This window comes from Bos indicus x Bos taurus, chromosome 5 (assembly GCF_003369695.1).
Source record: "Bos indicus x Bos taurus breed Angus x Brahman F1 hybrid chromosome 5, Bos_hybrid_MaternalHap_v2.0, whole genome shotgun sequence".
Taxonomy (NCBI): domain Eukaryota; kingdom Metazoa; phylum Chordata; class Mammalia; order Artiodactyla; family Bovidae; genus Bos; species Bos indicus x Bos taurus.
In genome coordinates, this window is record NC_040080.1 from 3,259,932 (window position 1) to 3,284,486 (window position 24,555).

Below are 24,555 nucleotides of genomic sequence, written 5' to 3' on the forward strand. Positions count from 1 at the left end.
GGCTGACGGCTCAAGCCGGGGACAGCGGCGGTCATGCAGGAGGAGGACGCGGGGCCAAAGCTGAAGGGCAAACGGGGGCCAGGCGGGGTCAGCAGGAAACCAGCTTCCGCCTGCCAACGCTGGTGGGAGCCCGGACAGCCGGGCATGGGGTCCTCTAGGGCGTGCTGGACTGCAAGGCGGGGAGGTGGTCACCCAGTCTCAGGATCCGCTTAACGCCCGGAGACACGGGGAGCAGCGGACGGAGGAGGGGAGGGGCTGAGGGTCTGGGACTGCCCCCTCCCCCGCCCGCCGCCCCTCCCTCCTCACCGCCCCCCTCCCCTGTCCGGAGCCCACTCTGTGCCGTGGTGGGGGGCTCCCGAGGACGCCTGGAAGTGGGGCAGCACAGACAGAACTTGCCGGTTCTCTGTGTGGTGAGGCGTAGGAGAAGGAGATTTTTCGGATCCCGGAGTGTGGTGTCCAGCCCGCTCTTGGTTCCCAGAAGAGCCCCAGTCTGTTACCACGTCCACCCTTCACGCAAAAATAGGACAGTGGTCTGGGTTCAGAAAAGCCAAAGCTCTGCCCAGCCGGGTGTGGCCCGTGCTGCCCAGAGCTGGGGGCGTCTGCCGCCTCCCCCCTGCACCCGGGGTGCCCCAGCTCTCCCCGCGGCCCGCCTCCATCCCAACGGTAAGATGGGCAGAACCTTCTGGAATGGGCTCCCTCCTGCCCCAGGCTCCCTGCGTGCTCCGGCTCCCTTTCTCCTCCAAGAGGCCATCTCCCCCTCCAGGTTATGATCCAGACGGACCCGGAGAGAAGGGCCGCCCTGGCCTGGATCACACTGTGCCGAGCCTGGCATCCCCGGGCACCCAGAGCTCACCCCTAGACGCAGGTAACTGGGCAGAGCTCATCCAGGCCAGGGTCCAGCAGGGACCTGCCATCAGGATGGGCTGCTAGCCTCTGTGGACCCCGCGGCTCGTGGGGGTCCCTCCCCAGCCCCGCTCGGGGGCTCAGCCTGCGAGGCTGACACTCGCGGATGCTCCTAAGATCCAGGGGGCTGCACTGGGGACGCCCCGAGCCTCTCCTCTTCTCCCTGAAGCTGTCCCCACTGCTTTCTCCAGGGATGGGGCGAGCCGTGGGGGCGGGTAACCCTATGGTCCTGATTCCTGAGCTCTCAAAACCCCGCTGTGCTGAAGGCGGGTGGTGAGCACAGGGCCCCCATCGCCACGTGGGGCTCACACCTGGTGGGGGTTCGGCGGGTGGGGACAAACTGGATTGCTGAGGGAGTGGGGCTGTCCCAGGGACACCCCAAACTGGCCTGTCAGGCAGAGAGAAGTTTCGTCGGCCCGAGGCTCTGAGTCACAGGCCGACAGGCAGGGCAAGAGAGGGCTGCTGGCTCTGTGCGGCCCCCGGGCCCCTTGTCTCAGTCCTGCTGCCTCTTGGAGCTTTTTTCTGCCCAGCTTCTTCCCCGGGCATTTCAGGCCCAGCCAGGGCATCCCCTCCCCCAAGGGCCTCCCCTGACCAGCCCTGCCACCCCCGGGCTCCGTCCCACGACTCATCGTGCCCTGCAGCTCCCTCCTGACTGGCACAGAGGGTGCAGAGACCCCCAGATCCCCAGAGGATCTGGGGGTGCCCCCTTCACACCTCTACCCCGAGCCCCTCTCCTGCCACGCCTGGCCCAGCTGCACCCTCTGCATCCCAGACATGCTCATGGGTGCCCCCGGCTACACCCCACGGCAGCCCAGCTTCCGGAGGCAGGCCGGCCTTCTCGGACTCAGCACTCTGTGATGTCTTGGCCAGATAAGTGACTGGTTAGTCTGGTGACTGGTTAGTGTACTTCTTATCTCTGTCCTCAGGATCTTGCAGGAGCTGAAGTCAGCAGTGGCCTGGGGCCTGGTGGCCCGGGGAGTGTGTGTGTGTGTGCTTCTGTGTGTGTGCGTATCTGTGTGTGTGTGTGTCTGTGTGTTTGTGCGGTTATTTGCGCATAGGTGTTTGTATATGGCTGAGTGTGTATGTGTGTATTTGTGTGTGTGTACATGTATTTGGCTTCCCTGGTGGCTCAGACGGTAAAGTGTCTGTCTGCAGTGCAGGAGACCCAGGTTTGATCCCTGGGTTGGGAAGATCCCCTGGAGAAGGAAATGGCAGCCCACTCCAGTATTCTTGCCTGGAGAATCCCATGGATGGAGGAGCCTGGTGGGTTACAGTCCACGGGGTCGCAAAGAGTCGGATACAACTGAGAGACTTCACTTTCACTTTCTTTCACAGGTATTTGGGCTTCCCAGGGGGTACTAGTGGTAGAGAACCCGCCTGCCAGCGCAGGGTACTCAGGAGACATGGGTTCAGTCCCTGGGTTGGGAAGATTCCCCTGGGGAAGGGCATAGCAACGTGCTGCAGTGCTCTTGCCTGGAGAGTCCCAGGGACGGGGGAGCCTGGCGGGTCCGGTCCAGGGGGTCGCACAGAGTCGGACACGACTGGGCTCACACACACTTGCACTTGTGCGCTCAGGACGGAAGGGAGCGCCGTGCCCCCACAGCAAGGGGCAGGGGGAGGCCCAGGAGAGACCCCGTCCCGAGCCGGGGAGAGGGAGGCAGCCTGAGGGCCTGGGCGCATCCTGGCTCCTCCAATTCCTGCCGCCGGTCCTCAGACGGGACACCCAGCTCGCCGTCTCCCGAAGGACACGCTCGTCTTCCTCTCGGGCGGTGGGGGCTTCAGGCTGCGGCTGGTTCCCCAGATGGCAGCTCGCCCACCTTCCTGTGGGAAACCTGACTGGAGACACAGGCGCCTGGCTCACGCGGAGCCCGCAGAGGGTGAGCAGGGCGGAATCTCACCCCCGGGGCTGTGTGCAAAGCTCTCTGAGGGGCCTGTGGGCTCCGGAGTTGCCCGAGGTGAAGGGGCCAGCGAGGGCCTTGACGGGCCGCCTGGCCTCTGAGCCCCTTTCCACGGGGTGAGGCTCCCCACCAGGCAGCACCGCCAGGCTCAGGGAGCCGAGCAGCGGAAGCGCTCAGTGAGGTGCGCAAAAGCCGAACTAGACGTCATGTCGCCCCCTTTACTGAAGCAGAACCGAGAGCACCCTCTTCCCCGGGCACACGGCTGGAGGGCGGCAGGAGCGGATGCCCCCAGGCTGCTTCTGCTGCGCCCAGCTCTCTGTCCATCCCCGGCAAGCTGGCCTCTCCACGAGTTACCTTCCACAGCCCGCCAGTGAGCCAAGGTGCTAGTCAAAGGAGTGACTCTCAAATGCTGGAATTTCTGTCTAGGAGACAGATAAGAGAGCAGGGCTCCGGGGGACTGGCTGTCATGGGGCAGGTGGCCTCGTCCCTGTCACCAGGAGACTCTCGGCTAGGGTGTGGGGACAACCCACCTGGCACCTGCTCCTGCCAGGGCCCCGTGTGTGAGTGTGGACACACCCCTTTCAGGGTGGGGACCTGTACCCTCAGCCACGCTCCCTGGGCACCACCTCACAGCGGGCACCACGTTTCATCAAGTGATCCTGCTTCTCTCACGGCCACTGCTGTTCTAAAACGCGCACCTGGCCATGTCCTTTCACAGCTTAAAATCCCTCTCACCTGCAGCGAAAGGCCAGACTCCTTCATCCCATCCCTGCCCACCTCTGAGGCCTCATCTCCCACCCCTCAGTAGCACTGAATGTCGTATGTTCTCCACTCTCCCCCAACACACACGATGCTCTCCGCCTCTTTCATGCTTTTGTGTAAGTTTCTCCCTCTGGCTGGAATTCCACATTCCCATTTACCTGGTGAACTCCTATTCATGCTTCAAAGCCCAGCTGCCCTTTTCTCAGACCTTCCCCCTCCTAAGAGGGAGAGAACACTTTCTCTTTGGAGTGACCCTGCCCCTCAGTCTCATCTGACAGTGTTTTAACGAGTACATGGGAGTGTCTCTCTGCCTGGCAGGCCTCGGCCAGGGCAGGCCAGCACATCTGAGTAAGTGGGGCCTGCGTCCAGCACAGGGCTGGGCAGAGGGCAGGCCCTCAGCAGCCCAGATGAGATGCAGCGCCCTCCCCACCGTCTTGGCTCCAGGAAACAAATCTATAGGAGTGGGCTTGGGGGTCACAGTGGGGTCCTTTGGGAAGGCTCCCAGCCTCCACCCTGGATCAGAGGCCCCTGTCCTCCCGAGGACGCGTGGGTGGGCGAGGCTGTTGATGACCTGATGCTTTGGCTTCTGCTGCCAGCACCGCCTGGTTCTCACCCTTTCGCAGGCGGTGTGAGCGGAGGCTTCCCCGCAGGAGCCCCAGCGCCAGCCCTGCGTGGCAGGCAGGACAGCCCCCCGCTGGACGCCCACCTCCTACTCTCCCAAACCTGAGACTCGGGTCACGCTGCAACAGGAGCTACGGCGGAAGGTGGACCCAGTGGCTGAGATGGGAAACGACCCTGGATTATCCCGGCGGCTCCAGTGTGATTGGAAGGAAACCTCACGGTGGAGGGGGGACGGGAGAGCCAGTGTCTGTGACTCAGCGTGAGAGAGGCCATCGCTGGCTGTGGACGGACGGAGGGGCCGTGAGCCAAGGAATGCGGGTGGTCTCCAGAAGGTGGGAAAGGCAGGAAGCGGGTTCTCCCCCCCTGGAGCCTCTGGAAGGACGCAGCGCTGCTGACATGTCAACCACAGCCTCGGGAGACCCCTGTGGACCCCTGACCCCCAGACTGTAGGGTAATAAATGTGTGTTGTTTTAAGCCACTAAGTTTGTGGGGTGTTGTTACATGGCCGCAGGAAATGGATGCACCCATTTCACAGACGAGGAGACTGAGGAGGAGGCTGAGAGAAAGGACCTGCCCAAGCCCACAGCCAGGGCACCGCCGTGCCCCCTGACTCACTGCCCCACGCTCCCTGTCCTGTCCACTCTCCTTCTCCAGCAACCCCCACGGTCCATTCCGCAGAGGTGAGAGGCTGGGAAGAGCTGGCCGCCGTCATTTTTCTGGCTGCCCTCGTGAATAAGTGAATTTTGTGGACAGAGAAGCACGTGTGCCTTGAATCATGCAAAACGACCAAGTACCCAGTTTTGACAGAAGTCGAAACTTGCAGGAGCCGAACGCCCTGCCAACGGTCCCTCCCCGGCCCCCCACCCCCAGGCCCCTGCAGCAGGTGGCGGCGGGCCCCCGGTGTCAGCGGGCTCCGGGGTTCCTCAGCTCTGTGGGTACCAGGAAGGGAGGTGCCCACCACACCCACTGCCTCCCGGGGGCAGCCTGGTGGCTCTGGCCTATTTACAGCGTTCCCATCCATCTTCGTTCCTTTTGATCCGAGCAGGGGCTGTTGCTTTGAGGCACAGCAGATCTCAGCATGCTCACTGAGCGGGCGTGACTCACCGCCCGGCCCCGGCGAGGGCTCTCCTCTGCCAGCAGGACGGGGGCCTGGGGCTCACCTGCCGCTCCCATCAGAGTCTCTGCCCCCTGCCCCCTGTACCCGCACACCCCAGATGACTCCTGGAAACCCCCGGGACCTCAGGCCACCTGCTCCCCTGCACGGACGGGGCCTCTATGAAGAAGGCGTCTTTAGCTTGTCTTTTCTTTCTTTCCAGACTGGGGACTTGGCTTTGGGGGCTCCTCGGGGCTGGCACCTCTTCCTTCGAAGCCACTGGGGGGATTTCAGTCATGCTCCCAAACCTTGCCCCTGTCTCCAGATGGCCAAAATCCCCATGCTCACTGGAATCTGGGGTAGCCTTCCAAACCTGAGGTCTGGGGGAAGCGCAGAGCTGGCCACTTCCTTCCTGCTTGGGGTCAGGCTTGGCCTAGAGGGCAGTCAGGGGGGCCCTGTATCCTGCTCCAGCACCCCACGTGGTCGGCTCCCTCCCTGTCCCCGGGCTGACCAGTCTGGAGGCCTGTGTTGTGTTCCTGACACGTCCATGGAGCGGACGGCTGGGCTGGGCTGGGGTGAGCACACATTCTACCGTGTGTGGCAAAAATAGTGGTGACCTTTCAGTCACTGTTCCCCGGAGTCGGGGCCTCTGCCGGCGTCATCCCCCCGCCAAGGGTCACGCGCTCATCTCCGAGGGCCCAGTGAGGGGACGCACGCGCACAGAGGAGGGGGCAGAGGGACAGGGCCGGCTCCCAGGCTTTGGACCCCAGGGTGTTTTAAGAAGATATAACTAGGACTGGGGACTGTCTTCACCTCCTCTGGGTCACTTCTGTGGCATCGTGAATGGACTCACCTCGCCCACTGTCACGTGCCCATCTCCCCCACAACCTGGAAAACTTTACAAGTTCAGCGAGAGAAATATACAAAGCACGGGGTGGCCCCGGTCCCCGTCTCCCCTGCAAGAGGGAGGTGGAAGCTTCCTGAGGGAGACGCGGGGCCTTATCCACCTTCACCTCCCCGCAGCTCCCGCTTCTCATCACTCTTCCCCACGAGTGCTGCGGCTGAGGCACCGCGGCCCTTCGGTGGAGACAGAGGCTCCGTGGAGGAAGGCGCTGGTGCGTGAGGCCCACGGTGTGTCAGAGTGAGGAGGCGTGCAGGCAGGAAGGGACAGAAGGGACCTGCGTCACCCACTTCCCTGTCGCCTGGCCCAGCTCTGGGGGCCCTGGCGCCTCTGTTTCTTTCGCCCCACTTCCACTCCACAGACAAGTCCCGCCGACTCCCCTCCAAACCCCAGCCCAGATCTGACCATCTCTCCACCCTCTGCATCCCCATCGTCCCGCTCAGGACGCCTAGGTCCTCCCCACCCACCTCCATCAGCCAGCGTGCTGGTCTGACAGCTTTCATCAGCTCTCTGCCCTCTCCTGTGCTCAGCTACATGCTGCCTTCCCATCAGACCCCAGGGAAAAGCAGAGCCCTGACGGTGGTCCACAGGACCCTGGCCACTCCCCATCCTCCAACTGCACCAGCTGCAAACCCCGGCACACACACTCCTGCTTCAGGCCCTTTGCACCTGCCGTCTTCCCTGCTGGACTCTGCTTCCCCAAGATGTTCCCGAGGCCGGGTCCTCACCCCTTCAGCCTCTGGCCCTTTGTCACCCGGCCAGGCAGCCTTTCCAGATCACTTCCCCCAAACAGCCCTCCTGCCCCTTTCTCCCCGTTATTCTACTGTTTATCCTCGGCCTGAAGCATATTTCTTTGTTTTTACTGCCTGTATCCTCCCTGTATCCTTGTGTAATCGTCCACAAGGGCAGGGCATTGCCGGCTGCATTCACCATGGTATTGAGTGGACACTGAACGAATGCATGCATGAAGGGAAGGGAAGCCCAGGGCTGGGTACGCAGCAGCTGCAGGGTCCCCTGACATTGCTGGTCAGTGATAAGGAGGAAGGTGATGGTGTTGGGGAGGGGGCAGAAAAACAGAGGCCACCAGCTGCCCGGCCTCTCCCCAGTCCTGCCTGGGGCACTCCCTTTACCCAGCAGGAACCAAGGAAAGTCCCTGAAGAAAGTCCCCTGTGAGCCATTAACGACAGCATGGTTGTGGCCCTATTTTTGTCAAAGTATAAAAATAGAGAAAATTTTCAAAAAAGACTTTTGAGTGCAAATTTGCAGAGAGGAGTGCCTTGCTTGTACTTTTCCACTCAAAAGGAAAGGCGGTTATTCAAAATAATCAACAAAAGTGGAAGAAACCCAAACATCCATCAGGTGATGAGTGGATAAACACGCCACGGCCTAGTCACACGATGGAACATTACTCAAGCATAGAGATGAATGAAGCGCCGACGCGTGCTGCTGCAACCCAGGCGATGCTGTGGGGACGGAGCCAGACATAAGAGGCCACGTGCTGTGTGACCCCACTGACTCGAAGTGTCCGAGACAGGCAGATCCACAGAGACAGAGAGTGGATCGTGGTTGCCAGGGGCGGGGCTGCGGGGAGGAGGACAGCCAGCTAACAGGTACGGGCTCCTTTCCAGGCTGATGACAGCGTTCTGGAATTAGAGAATGGTGATGTCAGGCAGCTTTGTGCATATACTAAAAGGCACCGCGTTGTACATTTTTAAAAGGGTGATAAAATATATCTCAAGAAAAGAAGAAGAGAGGTACGGGAAAGGGAAAAATAATCAAAGAAGATAATCAGCAGCGCTCCCCTGAATTGGCTTTGTGATGGCGTGGGGGTGGGGGAGGACGCGACAATGACGATGATGACGATAACAGGAACAGAACAAGGACGCCTGCCACGGCGACTCTGGGGAAATGCTGGATCTTCAGGTGGTCTCTGCGGGCCCGGCTCGCAGCCACGCACGGGGCGGTCTCCTGCTCAGCTCTGTTCCTGCCATCTGCGGCTTCCTCGGCCCTTGGGCGCCTCCTTCAGACCAGCCGGCTCCCTCCAGGGGCTCAGGCACTGATCTGGGCCTTCCTGTCTGCCCACTCAGGTCACTTTCATGATGAAAGTCAAAGAGAGTGAACAAGTTGGCTTAAAGCTCAACATTTCAGAAAACTAAGATCATGGCATCCGGTCCCATCACTTCATGGCGAATAGATGGGGAAACAATGGAAACAGTGGTAGACTTTATTTTGGGGGGCTCCAAAATCACTGCAGATGGTGACTGCAGCCATGAAATTAAAAGACGCTTACTCCTTGGAAGGAAAGTTATGACCAACCTAGACAGCATATTAAAAAGCAGACACATCACTTTGCCAACAAAGATCTGTCTAGTCAAAGCTATGGTTTTTCCAGTAGTCAGGTATGGATGTGAGAGTTGGACTATAAAGAAAGCTGAGTGCCGAAGAATTGATGCTTTTGAACTGTGGTGTTGGAGAAGACTCTTGAGAGTCCCTTGGACTGCAAAGAGATCCAACCAGTCTATCCTAAAGGAGATTAGTCCTGAATATTGGAAAGACTGATGCTGAAGCTGAAGCTCCAGTACTTTGGTCACCTGATGTGAAGAACTGACTCATTGGAAGAGACCCTGATGCTGGGAAAGATTGAAGGTGCGAGGAGAAGGGGATGACAGGGGATGAGATGGTTGGATGGCATCACCGACTCGATGGACATGAGTTTGGGTAAACTCCCAGAGTTGGTGATGGACAGGGAGGCCTGGCGTGTGGCAGTCCATGGGGTCGCAAAGAGTCGGACACGACTGAGTGACTGAACTGAACTGAACTGGTGACTGGACTGGATAAGAACCTGGAGTGTGAGTTCCAGCAATGCCCGCCCCGTGCTGTGCGCTATGGACTCCAGTTGGCCAGGGGTCCCCAGACCTTGGCCCCTCACCCTGCAGAGTCCCCAGAGCCCCAGGGAGTGTGGTCTGGCCTGCTCAGGGCAGCAAGGTGCTACCCAGCTCAGGGCTGCAGGCCCCACATGTGCACTCACCGCCCAGAGCTCGGGCCTGTTGCCGGCTGCAAGCTTGCTGGGGCAGAGGCTGTGCTTGGCCACTAGAGGCCAGTGCAGCCCGAGGTGGGCCTGGGTGGGCCTGCGCCCGGCTGGCTCAGTGCCTGCGTGCATGTGTGTGTGTGTATTAGGGGTGGGGGGACCCGGGTAGAGGCAAGGCCCATTGTCGCCGGCGTCCCCTCGTCCCCAGCTCCCCAGAGAGAGGCAATGGCAGCTTGCACGCGAAACCTGTGCCCATCACCCTGTGCTCACAGCACTTCTGGGCAGTCCATGCCAGCTTTGAGAAACTTCCAGAATCCTCCCGGGACTGAGGCCTGTTGGGGATGGGCTGGGCACACGTTGGTCAGGTGCCAGTCCCTCCCGGAGCACCTGAAGGAGTTGAGATCTTCAGAGGGGCCTTCACCCAGGGACCCCCGAGGCCACACACCCCAGTCCAAGGGCCTGGGAGTCCGAAAGAAACCCCAGCGCTTGTATTTAGAGGCTCTGCAACTTCCAAGCAGAAAAGCCATCTTCTTTTTGTCATAACGTTACGCGGCTTTTTCGGGGCAGCACTGGTAGCTAGAATGTGCTCTGTGAGGATCTAAGTTTCCTCCACCCCCTTGCTTCTATTAACCTCTAATTAAGTCAAGGTCCTGCTTTGTTCCATCTTTTAACTTTCACAATTTCCACCAAAGGTAAGGGGCACCGTGAGAGCAGAGGGCACGGCAAATTCTGCTCCCAAGAAGGTTTTCCCTCTGAATTCTTAAAAAAAAAAAAAGGGCACAGTGGGGCCCGGCCTGGACTTGCTTTTCCGCTTTCACCAATAGGGTGTTTCTTTTTGCTCCTCGCTGTTTAAAGATTGGCCCAGGAATTTATTGTTAAGGAACAGATTCCAGAATTCATGTGGGCTCTGGTTCGAGCCCCTGGCAAAAAGCATTTGGGGCTGCTTTTTAGAACACGTAGAACACCAGAAATCCACACCTTCTGCCTTCTTTTTTCTTAGTTATGTTTTTTATTTTTAAAAAGCATTCAGTTCACGTGAAACACCTCAGGGAGCATGCAAAATATAAACCCCGGTTACGATTCCTGAGCCCGGGAGGGGAGGGGAGGCAGCCACGCCAGGCGCACAAGCAGCTTAGGCAGGGGTCTCTTCCTGCAGCGGCTCTGGGGGGGACGGAGGAGAGGCTGCCCCCTCCAGCCACGCCTGAGGGAGAGGGCCTGGGAACCGGCCGCAGCTCCCCAGGTGGTGCTGGACAGGCCGCTGCAGTGGCGCACCCCTTCCCATCGCCCCGGGCGCATGCCTTCCCGTTCTGGGCCCGGTTTCACTCTCCACGAACAGTCAGGGTGGACTGGATCAGGGACCAAGCACGGACTCCCTCACTCCTCCCCACCACCCCGCCCAGGAAGTCGGATGGAAGCTACAGCCCCTACTTCTCCAGAAGCAAGGACAGTGCACACTCTGTCTACTTGGCCATTTCCATCACACCCTGGGAGGCAGCTGTGAAGCCCCGTGGTCGCATGTTCCTTGGTGGAGATTTGACTACAGCAAAGGTGACCAGAGTAGGTTTGTACCCGAGCCAGATCCAGGCCAGCCTCCTTCTGCAGAAGATCTCATTAATCCCCCAACAACGTTAGGAATCTAGACTCCTGTTATCTCCAGTTAGATGAGGAGTTAGGTCCTGGCGAAGCCCACATTCCCAGGTAGAGGCAGAATTGGAGCTCCACTACCTCCCCGCCCCCCCGCAAGCATTTCAGATTCCTGAATCTGTCTCGTCGAAGCAACTGGATCGCCCGGAAGTCACATCACAAGCCAAGGCCTGTTCTTAATTCCTTCCTCCCACCCCACTCTTTAAAATTTTGGACTGCAGCATACAGGAAATAGAAAAGCACATAAAGCAGATATGTAGAGTTCAGGAGGCAGAGTGGTAAAGAATCCTCTGGAAATGCAGGACATGCAGGAGACTCAGGTTCGATCCCTGGGTCGGGAACATCCCCTGGAGAAGGAAATGGCAATCCACTCCAGGATTCTTGCCCGGAAGATTCCGTGGACAGAGGAGCCTGGTGGACTACTGTCTGTGTCTCGAGCATGCTATGCTGCCTCAGTCATGTCCGACTCTGTGCGACCCTGTGGACTGTAGCCTGCCACGCTCCTCTGTCCCTGGGATTCTCCAGGTGAGAATACTGGAGTGGGCTGCTGTGCCCTCCTCCTGGGGATCTTCCCAACCCAGGGATGGAACACACATCTCTTATGCCTACCTGCACTGGCAGGTGGGTTCCTTACAACTAGCACCACCTGGGAATCCCGGGGTCGCAGAGAGTCCACACGAGTGAGTATACAACCCCCCCCCAAAAAAAGAGTTCACTGTAAGATCATAAAGCCAATACTCCGCTAACCCTCAGGTGTAGAAGCCGTCACCCCCTGCCCCCCAGCCCTCCTCTTGACCACGCTCTCATCACGTCCTTGACTATTTTTCATCTTTTCCCTGTTTTCCCATCTTTTCCCATCTTTTCACTGTTCATTCCTAACAGTGTGGCAGAGCAGCCTGCTTCTGACCTCTGTGGGAGTGGAAGCTGTCCCTGCGTCCCCCTCTGGGCCCCTGGAATCAGGAAGTGGTGCTGGGCTGTCCCTGCGGTTCCCTGCAGCTGGCAGGTGTCTTGTTCCAGGAAAGCATGTCCACGCCTAAACCCACTCACTGCATCTGAATTTTCAGAAACCAGCAAGAGCAGTGCAACACAACCTTTTGTTTATTTAAACCCAACCCACCCTATTCAAAGTCCCATTGCGAAATAAGCGCTCCAGGGCTTCTCCAGCAGGGGTCCCGTTCCCCTAAATCCCGGCTGGGAGCTTTCCAGGAGTCTGGGATGGGGAGGGTCGTCCCAGCCTTCCTGATCTTAGAACTCCTGCCTCTGACCCTCCCCAGGAAGAGGAAGGGCAGTCTGGGGAGGCCCTGGACCCTCACATTTAAGGGATGGACAAGCAGCACCGACTGCATTTCCCTACGGGGCTTAACAGTGGAAACTCCCAGATTAAAAGGTTCCAAAACCCATTTACGTTTTAGGTCAATAATAACGTATTCAAATCGTTGCTGAGGGGAAGAGAATGCTGGTATTTGCCTTCAGCCTAAGCACACTGTATTCGGTAACTTTCAGCCATATGGGTTGTTTATTTTTTGTGCCCCAGCTCCACAGCTATTGGCGCTCAGCTCAGAAATGCCGCCCGGGTCCCAAAACTCCATTCTAGAGACAGGACGAGTGGGTGAGGACTCTCACCCCTACGGCTGCCTGGGGAGGGGGGCGGGGGGAGTCACAAGGAGGGGACTCCGTCCGGATCCCCCCGACCGCTGGGAGGCGAGGGCCTAGAGTGTGTTCTGGGACCCAGAGCTTCGCGGACGACAAGTGCATCTCCCATCAGGAGGGGCCACAGCCCTAAAGCCCCGCGGGAGCGGGAGGGTGTCTCGCAGCACGAGCCCCCCCGCCCGCAGGCTGTGCCCGCAGGAAGCGAGGCAGGTGTCAGTCAGTTCTAAAGCACCCACTCCCCATCTGCGCCCCGTAGGAGGCGGCAGTGGTGTCTCAGCCCTAAAACTCCCTTCCCGGGCTGTTCCCCGCAGGAGACGGGGTGGGGCCGGAGACCGGCCGCTGTCGTAGGGTTCTGGGGGTCCCCCCGCCTCGCCCGCGGCGGCTCTCCGCCCCCCGAGCCTGCGCTCCGGGCCGCTGCGCTGCGGCCGTAGCCTAGGGGCCTCGAGCCCGAGCGCGCGGCCGCGAACTGTGCGCTCCAGCCAGTCTCACGCGCGGGAGACGAGCTCGCCTCCGCCGACTCCAACTCCGATCCCAAGTGTCAACTCGGATTGCTTTTCTTTTCCTTTAAAAGTTCCCTTTTAAACCCAAGGGGACCCTATTCTGGTTAGTCGCCTATAGAGTATCAAAGTCCAGGAAAATTTCTCTGGGTTAAGCACTTTAGCCTCGGGCATATGGCTGTAAATCTGTAACCCCCACCCCCACCCCCACCCAGGCAGCAGCCGCCGCTGGAGAGCTGCCCCCTCCCGGGAGCCTCCGCACCCTTCACTCTCCCCTGTCGGTCCAGCCCGGGTGGCGGTCTCCACGGATCAGCGTTGCCGGGGTGGGGAGGGGGGCTTCGGTTGCTCTCAGCCTCCGGAGAGTGGAGCCACCGCCGCACTGGTGGCCACGGCACCAGGCGCCCCCCTACGCCGCTCCGCCCGCCTTTCCCGGCCCGACTCCTTCGGCCCTGCCCCCAAGGGAGGCCGGGTGGGGAGGCCGCTGGAGAGTGGGCCCTGCCCGCAGCCCCCGCCGCCGCTGCGCCCCCGCGTCTCCATAGCGATCCTCCCGGCGCTCACCTCCGGGCCGGCTCCCCCAGGGGCCGAACAATACGCGGCGGGGCCGGGGGCGGGGCCGGGCCGGGCCAGGGGCGGGGAGAGCGCGGGCGCTGGGGGCGCTGGCCGAGCGCACCGCCCAGGCAGCAGCCGGCCGCTGTGGTCTCGGCCGAGCAGTGCGGCCCGTCCCGCTCCGGGAGCGCAGCCCTGGTCCCGCCGCGGGCCCGCCCCGCTTCCCACGCCGCCCTGTCGAGCCCGCGCAGGAGCCACCTGGAACCACCCAGATCCGCCGCCACCGCAGGTTGATGCGCGACGCCCTCCCGGGACGCGCGGAGGAGCCATCTTGAAACCAACTTCGCAAACTTTCGCAAAGTGCTCTTGAAGTGGAAGCTGCGGGGGAGACCGGGAGCCCGGCCCCCGGTGTCCCCTCCAGGGCCCCCGGGGAGGCGGGGCGCGAGCCGCCCCGAGGGCCCGGCACCGGGCGCGCGGGAGCCGCCCCCCGGCCGCGCCGGGTGGATGCGGAGCCGCGCCGGGTGCATGGATTGTGCTCGGGCGCCCGGCTCGGGCTCCGGGCCATGGCGCCGCCGCCGCCGCCGCCGCCGCCCGTGCTGCCCGCGCTGCTGCTGCTGGCTGCGGCCGCCGCCCTACCGGCGCTGGGGCTCCGAGCGGCCGCCTGGGAGCTACAAGTGCCCGGCGGGGCCCACGCCTTCGCCCTCGGGCCCGGCTGGACCTATGCGCTGGACGCGGCGCACACGCCCCGGGCGCTGCGGGAACTGCTGGACGTGAGCCGCGACGGCCGGCTGGTCGGGCGGCGGCGCGGACCCGGCGCGGGGCTCCTGGGCTGCGCGCGCCTGGGGGGACGTCCGCTGCCACTGCAGGTCCGCCTGGCCGACCGCAGCGCCCAGACGGCGTTGAGCCTCCGCCTGCGGGCACGCGCGCACGGTCCCGGTTGCGGCGCCCGGCTCCGGGGCCGACGGGCTCTCGGCGCCGAGCTGCGCGCGCGAGCTGTGCTAGCGGTGCCTGGCCCCGGCGCGATGCTGTGCTTCCCGGCCCCTGGCGGCGGCGGGGCCACGCTACACTCGGCGCTGGCCGCCTTGACCACGTTTCCCGCCTGCAGCTGCCCGCCGCGCCCCGGTTCCCGCTGCCCACGCCGCCCTGTCTGCCTGCCGCCCGGGGGCTCGGCCCGCCTGCTCCTGCTCTGTGCCCTGCGGCGCGCGGCCGGCACCGTCCGGGTGGAGCTGGCGCTGGAGGCGGCCTCGGGGACGCCTTCCCCATCGCCGTCGCCGTCGCCGCCAGGCCTGCCTCACGCCGGGGCGGGGCCGGCGCGGCGGGCCCGGCGGGGCGCTGGCGGCAGCACCACCCCGCAGTTCCAGCTGCCCAGCTACCAGGTGTCGGTGCCCGAGAACGAGCCCGCGGGCACCGCGGTCATCGAGCTGCGAGCGCACGATCCCGACGAGGGCGAGGCGGGGCGCCTGGGCTACCAGATGGAGGCGCTGTTTGATGAGCGCTCCAATGGCTACTTCCTCATCGACGCGGACACGGGCTTGGTGAGCACCGCCCGCCCGCTGGACCGCGAGACCAAGGACACGCACGTACTCAAGGTGACTGCGGTGGACCACGGCTCGCCGCGGCGCTCCGCCGCCACCTACCTCACTGTCACGGTCAGCGACACCAACGACCACAGCCCGGTCTTCGAGCAGTCCGAGTACCGCGAGCGCGTGCGCGAGAACCTCGAGGTGGGCTACGAAGTGCTGACCATCCGCGCCACCGACGGCGACGCACCCTCCAACGCCAACATGCGCTACCGCCTGCTGGAGGGCGCGCGCGGCGTCTTCGAGATCGACGAGCGCTCGGGCGTGGTGCGCACCCGGGCGGTGGTGGACCGGGAGGAGGAGGCCAGCTACCAGCTGCTGGTGGAGGCCAACGACCAGGGCCGCAACCCGGGCCCGCTCAGTGCCACCGCCACCGTGCACATCGTGGTGGAGGACGAGAACGACAATTACCCCCAGTTCAGCGAGAAGCGCTACGTGGTCCAGGTGCCGGAAGACGTGGCCGTCAACACGCCGGTGCTGCGAGTGCAGGCCACGGATCGCGACCAGGGCCAGAACGCCGCCATCCACTACAGCATCGTCAGCGGGAACCTGAAGGGGCAGTTCTACCTGCACTCGCTCAGCGGCAGCCTGGACGTGATCAACCCGCTGGACTTCGAGACCATCCGAGAGTACACTCTGCGCATCAAGGCCCAGGATGGGGGCCGGCCGCCGCTCATCAACTCCTCGGGGCTGGTCTCGGTGCAGGTGCTGGACGTTAATGACAACGCCCCCATTTTTGTGAGCAGCCCCTTTCAGGCAGCCGTGCTGGAGAACGTGCCTCTGGGCCACTCGGTCCTGCACATCCAGGCGGTGGATGCTGACGCGGGGGAGAACGCACGCCTGCGCTACCGCCTGGTGGACACTGCCTCAGCCTCCGTGGGGGGTGGCGGTGCTGTGCCCGCAGCCCCGGCTCCAGCCGCGGACTTTCCTTTCCAGATCCACAACAGCTCGGGCTGGATCACTGTGTGCGCGGAGCTGGACCGCGAGGAGGTCGAGCACTACAGCTTCGGGGTGGAGGCGGTGGACCACGGCTCGCCGCCCATGAGCTCCTCGGCCAGCGTGTCCATCACGGTGCTGGACGTCAACGACAACGACCCCGTGTTCACGCAGCCGGTGTACGAGCTGCGTCTGAACGAGGACGCAGCGGTGGGGAGCAGCGTGCTGACCCTGCGAGCCCTCGACCGGGACGCCAATAGCGTGATCACCTACCAGCTGACCGGTGGAAACACGCGGAACCGCTTTGCGCTTAGCAGCCAGAGCGGCGGCGGCCTCATCACGCTGGCGCTGCCGCTGGACTACAAGCAGGAGCGGCAGTACGTGCTGGCCGTCACTGCGTCCGACGGCATGCGCTCGCACACCGCACAGGTCTTCATCAACGTCACCGACGCCAACACCCACCGGCCCGTCTTCCAGAGCTCGCACTACACAGTGAGCGTCAGCGAGGACCGGCCCGTGGGCACCTCCATCGCCACCATCAGCGCCACGGACGAGGACACTGGCGAGAACGCGCGCATCACCTACGTGCTGGAGGACCCCGTGCCGCAGTTCCGCATCGACCCCGACACCGGCACCGTCTACACCATGACGGAGCTCGACTACGAGGACCAGGCCGCCTACACGCTGGCCATCACGGCTCGGGACAATGGCATCCCCCAGAAGTCCGACACCACCTCCCTGGAGATCCTCATCCTCGATGCCAATGACAACGCGCCCCGCTTCCTGCGGGATTTCTACCAGGGCTCCGTCTTCGAGGACGCACCGCCATCCACCAGCGTCCTCCAGGTCTCCGCCACCGATCGGGACTCGGGCCCCAATGGCCGCCTGCTGTACACCTTCCAGGGCGGGGACGACGGTGACGGGGACTTCTACATTGAGCCCACGTCCGGCGTGATCCGCACCCAGCGCCGGCTGGACCGGGAGAATGTGGCGGTGTACAACCTTCGCGCTCTGGCCGTGGACCGGGGCAGCCCTGTGTCCCTGAGCGCCTCGGTGGAAATCCAGGTGACTGTCCTGGACATTAATGACAACCCTCCAGTGTTTGAGAAGGATGAGCTGGAGCTGTTTGTGGAGGAGAACAGCCCGGTGGGGTCCGTGGTGGCGAGGATTCGAGCCAGCGACCCCGACGAAGGCCCCAACGCCCAGATCATGTACCAGATTGTGGAAGGCAACGTGCCCGAGGTCTTCCAGCTGGACCTGCTGAGCGGGGACCTGCGGGCCCTGGTGGAGCTGGACTTCGAGGCGCGGCAGGAGTACGTGCTGGTGGTGCAGGCCACGTCGGCGCCCCTGGTGAGCCGGGCCACGGTGCACATCCGCCTCCTGGATCAGAACGACAACCCGCCGGTGCTGCCGGACTTCCAGATCCTCTTCAACAACTACGTCACCAACAAGTCCAACAGCTTCCCCACCGGCGTGATCGGCCGCATCCCGGCCCACGACCCCGACCTCTCGGACAGCCTCAACTACACCTTCCTGCAGGGCAACGAGCTCCAGCTGCTGCTGCTGGACCCCGCCACGGGCGAGCTGCAGCTGAGCCGGGACCTGGACAACAACCGGCCTCTGGAGGCACTCATGGAAGTGTCAGTTTCCGGTGAGTGGCCGCAGGGGCTCCTCGGGGCACCCCCCTCCCCCCGGGGAGCGGCAGGGGGCTGCCAGGAGCCGCCTGGCAAGCCGGTGCACCTTCGGGCAGGGCCCCGGCGGCTCTATGGGGATCTGTGGCCTTAGGTTGGATGGTGGAATACCGCTCGCGGGAGGCAGGCCACATGGCTGCTCTCACTGAGCTTGCTGGGAGCAGGCCTGGGCATCTTCAAGTTCAAGACCGGGCCTTCCCAGGCTTTTCTCAGAGGGCCTGGCTCCCTGCGTTGTGCTATTGAAACCTGGCTCTGGGGTTATCTGAGTCGTCTGGTTGGCTCGATGGTGCTCTGCAGTCAGCACTCGCCCGTTGGGAAAGATCAAAGGTCACTGCCCTCCCCAGGTGCCAATTAGTTCCCGGGTGGGACCGTTGGAAATTGCTGGATGGGTCCCTGAGTCACCCTCTAAGACGGCTGCAGTTAGGTGCCTTCGTCTCTCCTTTCTGTCTCCTCCAGATAATAACAGGCGGGCTTCTGCGTACTCGCCCCTGTGGGAGCGCTTTGAAAACGTAGCCTCGTTTGATCTTGGCTTGTGCTCCTGGACAGGGGCTTGTAATTTGTGTGTAACTGAGAGGCCTGCCCAGGTTGGTGCTGGAGCCAGTGTGGGAACCCAGCCTGCCCGCTCTGGGGCTGGAGGGACGGTGTCCCGGCTCGGCCAGCCCGACCCAGGTGGGCAAGGGTGCCCTCCATGCTGCTGACCCCCCGGGACAAGCAGGGCGGTGGGGCAGAGAGGGGGGCAGATAGAAGGACAAGGAAGAGAGAAGGGGAGTGGGTGGGGGGGGGACAGTCAAGAGACCCCAGGTGGCTCCTGCAGGCTGTGACCTTAACTAGGAGACGAGACCGTCATCAAGAATGGCTGCGATCTGTGCAGTTGAGTCAATATTTCAGATGAGTTGTTTAAATGATAAATTATTACAATGCAGCATACCCCTGGATGAATTAGCAAGTTACTTCTCGGATTTATTTTGTTTCCACATTTTGCTATAACTCTCCATATATCAGGGATTGTGTTGCATGTAGGTTCCAGCTGTTTGCTTATAAAAGCTGGTATCTGCAGGTCCAGTTTGGAGGCAGTGCAGTACCGCGACATTGACTTTGGCCGCCTAGTCTACCCGCAGGTGAATATCGTGGGTTTTGTGAAGTTGTGACTGTGTGTAGAGAATATGGAATAGAGCCTTAAGGAGAATTGTCAATCAGGGTTATGGATTTTCCGAGCAACGATAATTTTTTTAAAAAGTCTCTCTCACAAATTTCCACTTTCATTTTTTTTCCCCCCTGTATCTGCTAGGTAGAGCAGAGTGGAAAATTCAGCCTATATAAAAGTGTCTTGGCAACATCATAGGGTTTTGAACTTACGTGGGACATGGTGCTTTTGTGGGAACCGGAGCTTGCTGGGAGCGAGGGTGTTTGTGTCCGAAGCATCAGGAGTGTGGCCCTCCCCGGCCCGTGATGTCTGGTTAAGGGGTTTAGGATGGATTTCAGTCTTTGGAGGTTGGGAACTGAGGGCTGTCTTGTCTACCTGGTGGGTCCACAGCCAGGACCGCACTGGAAGGTGAGCCGGGCGCTCCGTGCTGTGTAGTGAACATCCGGTGGTCCAGCTCTGGGCTCTGAAGCCCGTGGAGTCTGCCAGGCACTGAGGCCTCGTGTCCACCTCCCAGTTGGTGGTGGTCACCTGGAGCCGGACTTCAAGCACTTTTGTAAACTCTTCTTACTGCCTTGTCACTTATCCATCCGGTACCTGGGATGCCAGTGGCATCATGCTGTGCCCATTATACAGATGAAGAGGCTGAGATTCAGAGGTGTGAAGTCACTTCCTTGGGGTCACTCTGCTGGCGAGCAGAAGCACCAGGCATCCAACCGAGACCCAAACCCTCCCCTCTTACCTGAGAGAGACGTTGTGAGGAATTAGTTGCTACGGTGAATTATTGCAATGCTCTGGTTTAAAGTAGACTTGCGAGACTTTCCTGACCATCCAGTGGTTAAGACTGCTCGCTTCCCATGCAGGGGGCGTGGGTTCAGTCCTCAGTCGGGGAACTAAGAACCCACATGCCTTGGGATGCAGCCAAAGAATTAAATAAATAATAATGAAGTAGGCACCTTGGGATCCTACACAGCCCTCCAGCCGTTTGACAACTAGTTAATACTTCGAAGAACAAAATACTAGAAACTGTAAAAACTGTAACTCCCAACAGCACGGCTGTGTGTAGAAATGGAACAAAGTTAACCGGAGTCAGAATCTTAGGTTTTCTTTCTTTCTTTTTTAAGAAACAGTGGGAAAGCTGTGGTTTCAAACTCTGCTGCTTTCATTGAAGTGTTACTGGCTTCTCCGGGTTTACAGCCTTACCCTACAGCTTCTGGCGCCCTGGAGCTGGAGTTATTAGCAGCTTATAATCTGCAGTTGTTACCGCCCTGGAGCTGCTGTCAAGAGAGCCCAGCCATCCACTAGGTTTTGTGGGAGCCCTTGAGGACAGGCTGGGTGCCTTCAGGAGAGGAGCCCGCTGGGAAGGTGCACAGGATTGGAAGGGGTATGTGGTACCCAAGATGGACACGCTTGGGAGGAGGGCAGCTCCTTGTGCCTGGATGGGGGTCTTAGTATGGTCTGGGAGCCTATAGCATTGATGGTTTTGTGTAGCCCACCAAGGACAAAACCCCGATGTTCTCTGAATTCTAAATATCGTCACATTCAAATCTCCGCCATTTTTAGAAAGCATCTGGTGATACACGGTGTTAGTTTTACATGGGACAGTTTTGAATGAGATTTAGCATTCAGTGGGAGGGGAGCCATCAAACCCGGAGAGATATTGAAGGACAGGGAAGCCTGGCGTGCTGCAGCCCATGGGGTCGCACGTGGAGCCCCTTGGGTAGTTCTCCTAGGAGCTGCTCATTTAGTGAACGGACGTTTTAAATACCCACCTAGGCACGTGTGTGCCTTTGGGTGTCGAGGCGTGAGTCTCACGTTACGGAGCGCAGCACTGGGGGAAAATGACCCGTGCTTTGGGCCTGAGGGCCTTTGGGGTGGTAAGGGCATCGTTGGTGGGGTAAAAGTGGTCGGGCCGTGAATCATTCAGAGGTGTCAGCAAATCTCAAAAGTCATGAAACAATGAGACTGAATAACCTTTACCCGCTTACTTCGGTGGGGAGCCGATAGGATAAAGTTGTCTAGGCTTGATAAAGGTTTAAAATGTGTTTTCTGAGTTAAATCCAGGATATCGCGGGGACAGCGACTGCCAACAAGGAAATAGCGAGGTGGGCATAGTACCAGGCGGTGTCTGGAGGCAAGCATTATGTTTCTTTTCTGCTTCTCGCCGTGTGGAAAAGGATCAGACCAGCTTAACCACGTCAGTTGTCGAGCTGCATTCTCCGGTGACATAACCGGCCCTGGAAGACTTAGGCACCTGGGGAAGCAGTTAACCGTCTCGGGGCTTCAGTAGCCCTGGAGGTAGTGTCCTGTTAATGTACTTACTTTCAGAAACACTGGCTCAGAAACAAGGGAGTGTTTGTTTATTGAGCACCTACTGTGTGCTAGACCTACTGTGTGCCTGGCCCTGAGCGGGAGGTTGGGTGGGGACAGTGGGTAAACAGCAAAGTGACTGCAAGGGGAGGGTGGGCTGGGGACGCCCCTAACCACAGTCAGGGTGATGCGCCCTCCTGGTGGCGGGTGGGGGTGGGTGGGGCAAATCTCCCCCTCCCCTGAACTGCTGTTGGGAACATGGCTCTAGGGTGAGCATGGTGCATGGAGGGGATTCGGGAGGCTAGATGGTCAGATGTGGGAGTGAGGTGGGGTTGATCAGCCGACTTGCCCCGCCTGCTGGGAACACCTCCCCCCCTCAGCCTCCTCCCCCCTCCGCCCCTGACCTCATGCTGCCCATCTGAGCCCTAGGCCTGCTCCTGCAGCAGCCTCATCCACAGAAGGCATCCCTGGCACAGGCTGGACCTGCCTCCAGGGCCTCCGGCTTGGGCTGCTGGCACTGGGATTTGAACTCTGGGCAGCGGCTCACGAGCTGTGCTTTTGGAAACAGGCAGAGGAAGCTGGGTGATGAAGTGTGTGCAGGGGGGCCGGACCCTGTGGACCCTGTGTGGCTGGACCCCTTAGGCGTTGTCGTGAAGATGGTGGGACGTGTGGGTTCGGGCCGGGGAGAGCAGCTGGGGTCACAGCCAGAGGTGGGCTGCACGGCCTCGGGGGTGACAATCTGGACCAGCACGCCGTGGGTGGTCAGTGACCCGTCGGCAGGGCACTTGGGCTGTGATGGGGACGGGGGTCAGGGCCAGCCTGGGGGCGTGGGGGCCTGGCCTGAGTGGCCTGTCAGGCAGGCTGAACCTGCCTGAGAACTGGAGCTGGAATAACCACCCCGCAGGAGGAGAGAAATCAAGGGTGCCAGGCCAGGGGGCCGAGGCAGAGCGAGCGCCGGGAAGCGGTCAGCAGTGGTCGATGCCTTTTGGTGTCCAGGGGGCCTCAGGCCAAGTCACTTTGGGTTGGCCAAGAGGAGGTCCTTGGTGGTCTCCCTGAGAGCCAGGGTGGAGAGGGGCTTGCGGGGTGGACGACTGGGTCAGCGGGCGCCGGGGAGGCTCAGAGGGGAGGCGGGATGGCCGTGGGAGTGCGGGTGGAGTTGAGGGTGGAGAGGGGTCGATGAGCTAACGTGTACCGCCCTCCTGGTACTCCACCCTCCTGTGCGGGCCGCCTGTCGCAGGCGTGGGCCCCTTTGGGGAGCCGTGGACTGGACCAGGCTGGGGATCAGCGTCAGGGGCAGTTGCGGGCCTGCTGTGGCCGAGCTGCGTGCACCAGGGGCTGCGGGACTGGGGTGGGGATGGGGGCCTCTGTGTCTGCTTGAGGACCTAATGCAGGAGCGGGTGGACCCGGCTCCCCCGTCTCCGCGCTGCCCGCCCAGTGACCCGAGGTCTCCGGCCCCACCCACCAGCAAGGGTGACAGAGAAACCGCTTTTTTAAAACCTGGGAGAAGTCGCGGCCACACGAGCCCCTGGGAAGGAGGCTGGAGCTGAAGTCACGTCGGGAAAGGTGACTGGTGCTGGCGACCTGGTGACGCTGTGGGAAGTCCCCTTTGGGCTGGGCTGATGCACGCATGCACCTGCCCACCTGGGGGACACCGGCGGCAGAGACCCGCTGAGGATCCAGCTGGGTGGGTGCTGGGCACCCCCCCGCCCCTCCAGCAGAGGCCGTGCCCCGGGACGTGTGGTGTGGCTGGGACCACAGAGCCTGCATCTCCCCCAGCACTTATGTGCTGCGAACAGAAGTTGATTTTATCATGTGGGGCAGAGAGTGCGGAGAGTGTTCCCAGGTTCGGCTTGATTCTTTCCAGCTCACAGCCCTGGGGGAAATAGTTTTGGTTTTTTTTCTTCTGTAACCTGAACACGTAGACTCTCCTGCGAGCCCTCTCTGAACGGTGGGTGGAGGGGGATGGTAAGGAACCCTCTTCCTTCTGCGTGCTTGGTCTGGGAGGGTCACCCTGGTAGCCTGAGGAACCGTGGGTGGGGACCCCGCTTGTGGGGACAGAGGGGATAACACGGCTGAGGACCCCGGGGCGCCCTCGGCTGTGCCCTGCGGGCCTGAGGCTCGGCACACAGCAGGTGCTGAGCGAACCTGTGGTCCCCGGGGAGGGCCGGGGGCCGCTGGTGCGGAAACAGCACAGCCCGATCACATCGCACTTTCAGTCTCCTCTGCTCCCCTGGAGGCTTGGCCCCAGGTGGAAGGAATGGGCTGCTTTTTTTTTTTCCCAGGAAAACTCTAGTGTCTGGATTCTCCTGCTTTTGCTTCAGGTAAGAACTTGTGGCTCCCTGGCTAATCAGGCACCTTTTAGGGAATGAACATTCCGGAGCTGGGAAAAGCCCAACGCAAGGGCTTATCATCCTCAACATTCTGTCCATACTCTCCTGATGTTCTGAAGAGAGGCGGTGGTTTTGTCTTAAATACACAGACACACATGTACACACACACACACGTACACATGCTCACACATGGATATACATGTACACACAGGTACACATGTACACCCAGGCATACACACACGCACACAGATACTCATGTATACACTTATACACACGTATATGCAATACACATGAACACACGTGCACACATGGCACACATATACATGCACACACACCTACACACGTACACACCCATGCACACACGTGTACACATATGTGTACACGTGTACGCAATACACACGTGTACACACACTTACATGTGTATACACACATGATCCTGACAACTGCTTTGAAGGCAAACTGTAGAATCACCTTCCCTCAGCTAGCCCACCCTGGGTTTTCCCCTTTGCTCTCACATGGAGGCGTGGGGGCCACACAGGGGCTCCCTCATGACTGGGGGCTTGTGCAGGCGCTTGGGAGGGACAGAGGATGGGGACCCCATGCCAGGGTGTCCTTCTAGCCCTTGGCTGGTGTACATCACGATGTCGGGTCCACAGTGCCTGACAGGTCGGCAGCTGAGGCTGTGGGGACCAGCCTGTGGCCACCTTTCCACAAGCTTTTCCATTGGCGCCGCCAGGACAGGTGACCCTCGGGTGAGCAGGTGAACTGGTGTACCTCCTCCCTGAATCTCGTGGGTGAGGCTGCAGAGCCTCCGTTTTCTAAGGGGGGATGTGAGACGAGCTGTCCGGCCCCTCTCCTGTCACTGTGTCTCTGCTGAATGTGTGGGCGCTCCGGGGCCCCTGTGAGGCTTGTGCCAGCTCTGGGGAGCCGGGGGCTTGTGGGCTTCCCCGAACCATCCCCCTCGCTGGCCGTACCCGCTGGCCCCCTGCCTCCTCTCTGCTGTGGCTTCGTGGTCAGGGGTCAG

General features: G+C 61.0%; 1 protein-coding gene and 1 long non-coding RNA gene across 3 annotated transcripts in view; both read left to right on the forward strand.

Annotated features, from left to right (window-relative positions):
* The first annotated feature begins 2,387 nt into the window (after positions 1-2,387).
* Positions 2,388-4,662, forward strand: LOC113892096. Its single transcript, XR_003510965.1, has 2 exons — positions 2,388-2,780; positions 4,187-4,662. It is a non-coding gene; the product is annotated as an uncharacterized LOC113892096 (long non-coding RNA).
* A 9,379-nt stretch (positions 4,663-14,041) lies between these two features.
* The window catches only part of CELSR1 (cadherin EGF LAG seven-pass G-type receptor 1), a 144,573-nt gene continuing 134,059 nt past the window's right edge, over positions 14,042-24,555 (forward strand). The window contains exon 1 of one of the 2 annotated variants that reach the window (XM_027540486.1): positions 14,042-17,710. In XM_027540486.1, the coding sequence (XP_027396287.1) occupies positions 14,107-17,710 (3,604 nt within the window). In that variant the 5' untranslated portion in view covers positions 14,042-14,106. The remainder of the gene's footprint in view (positions 17,711-24,555) is intronic. The other variant, XM_027540485.1, reaches the window with a different exon arrangement.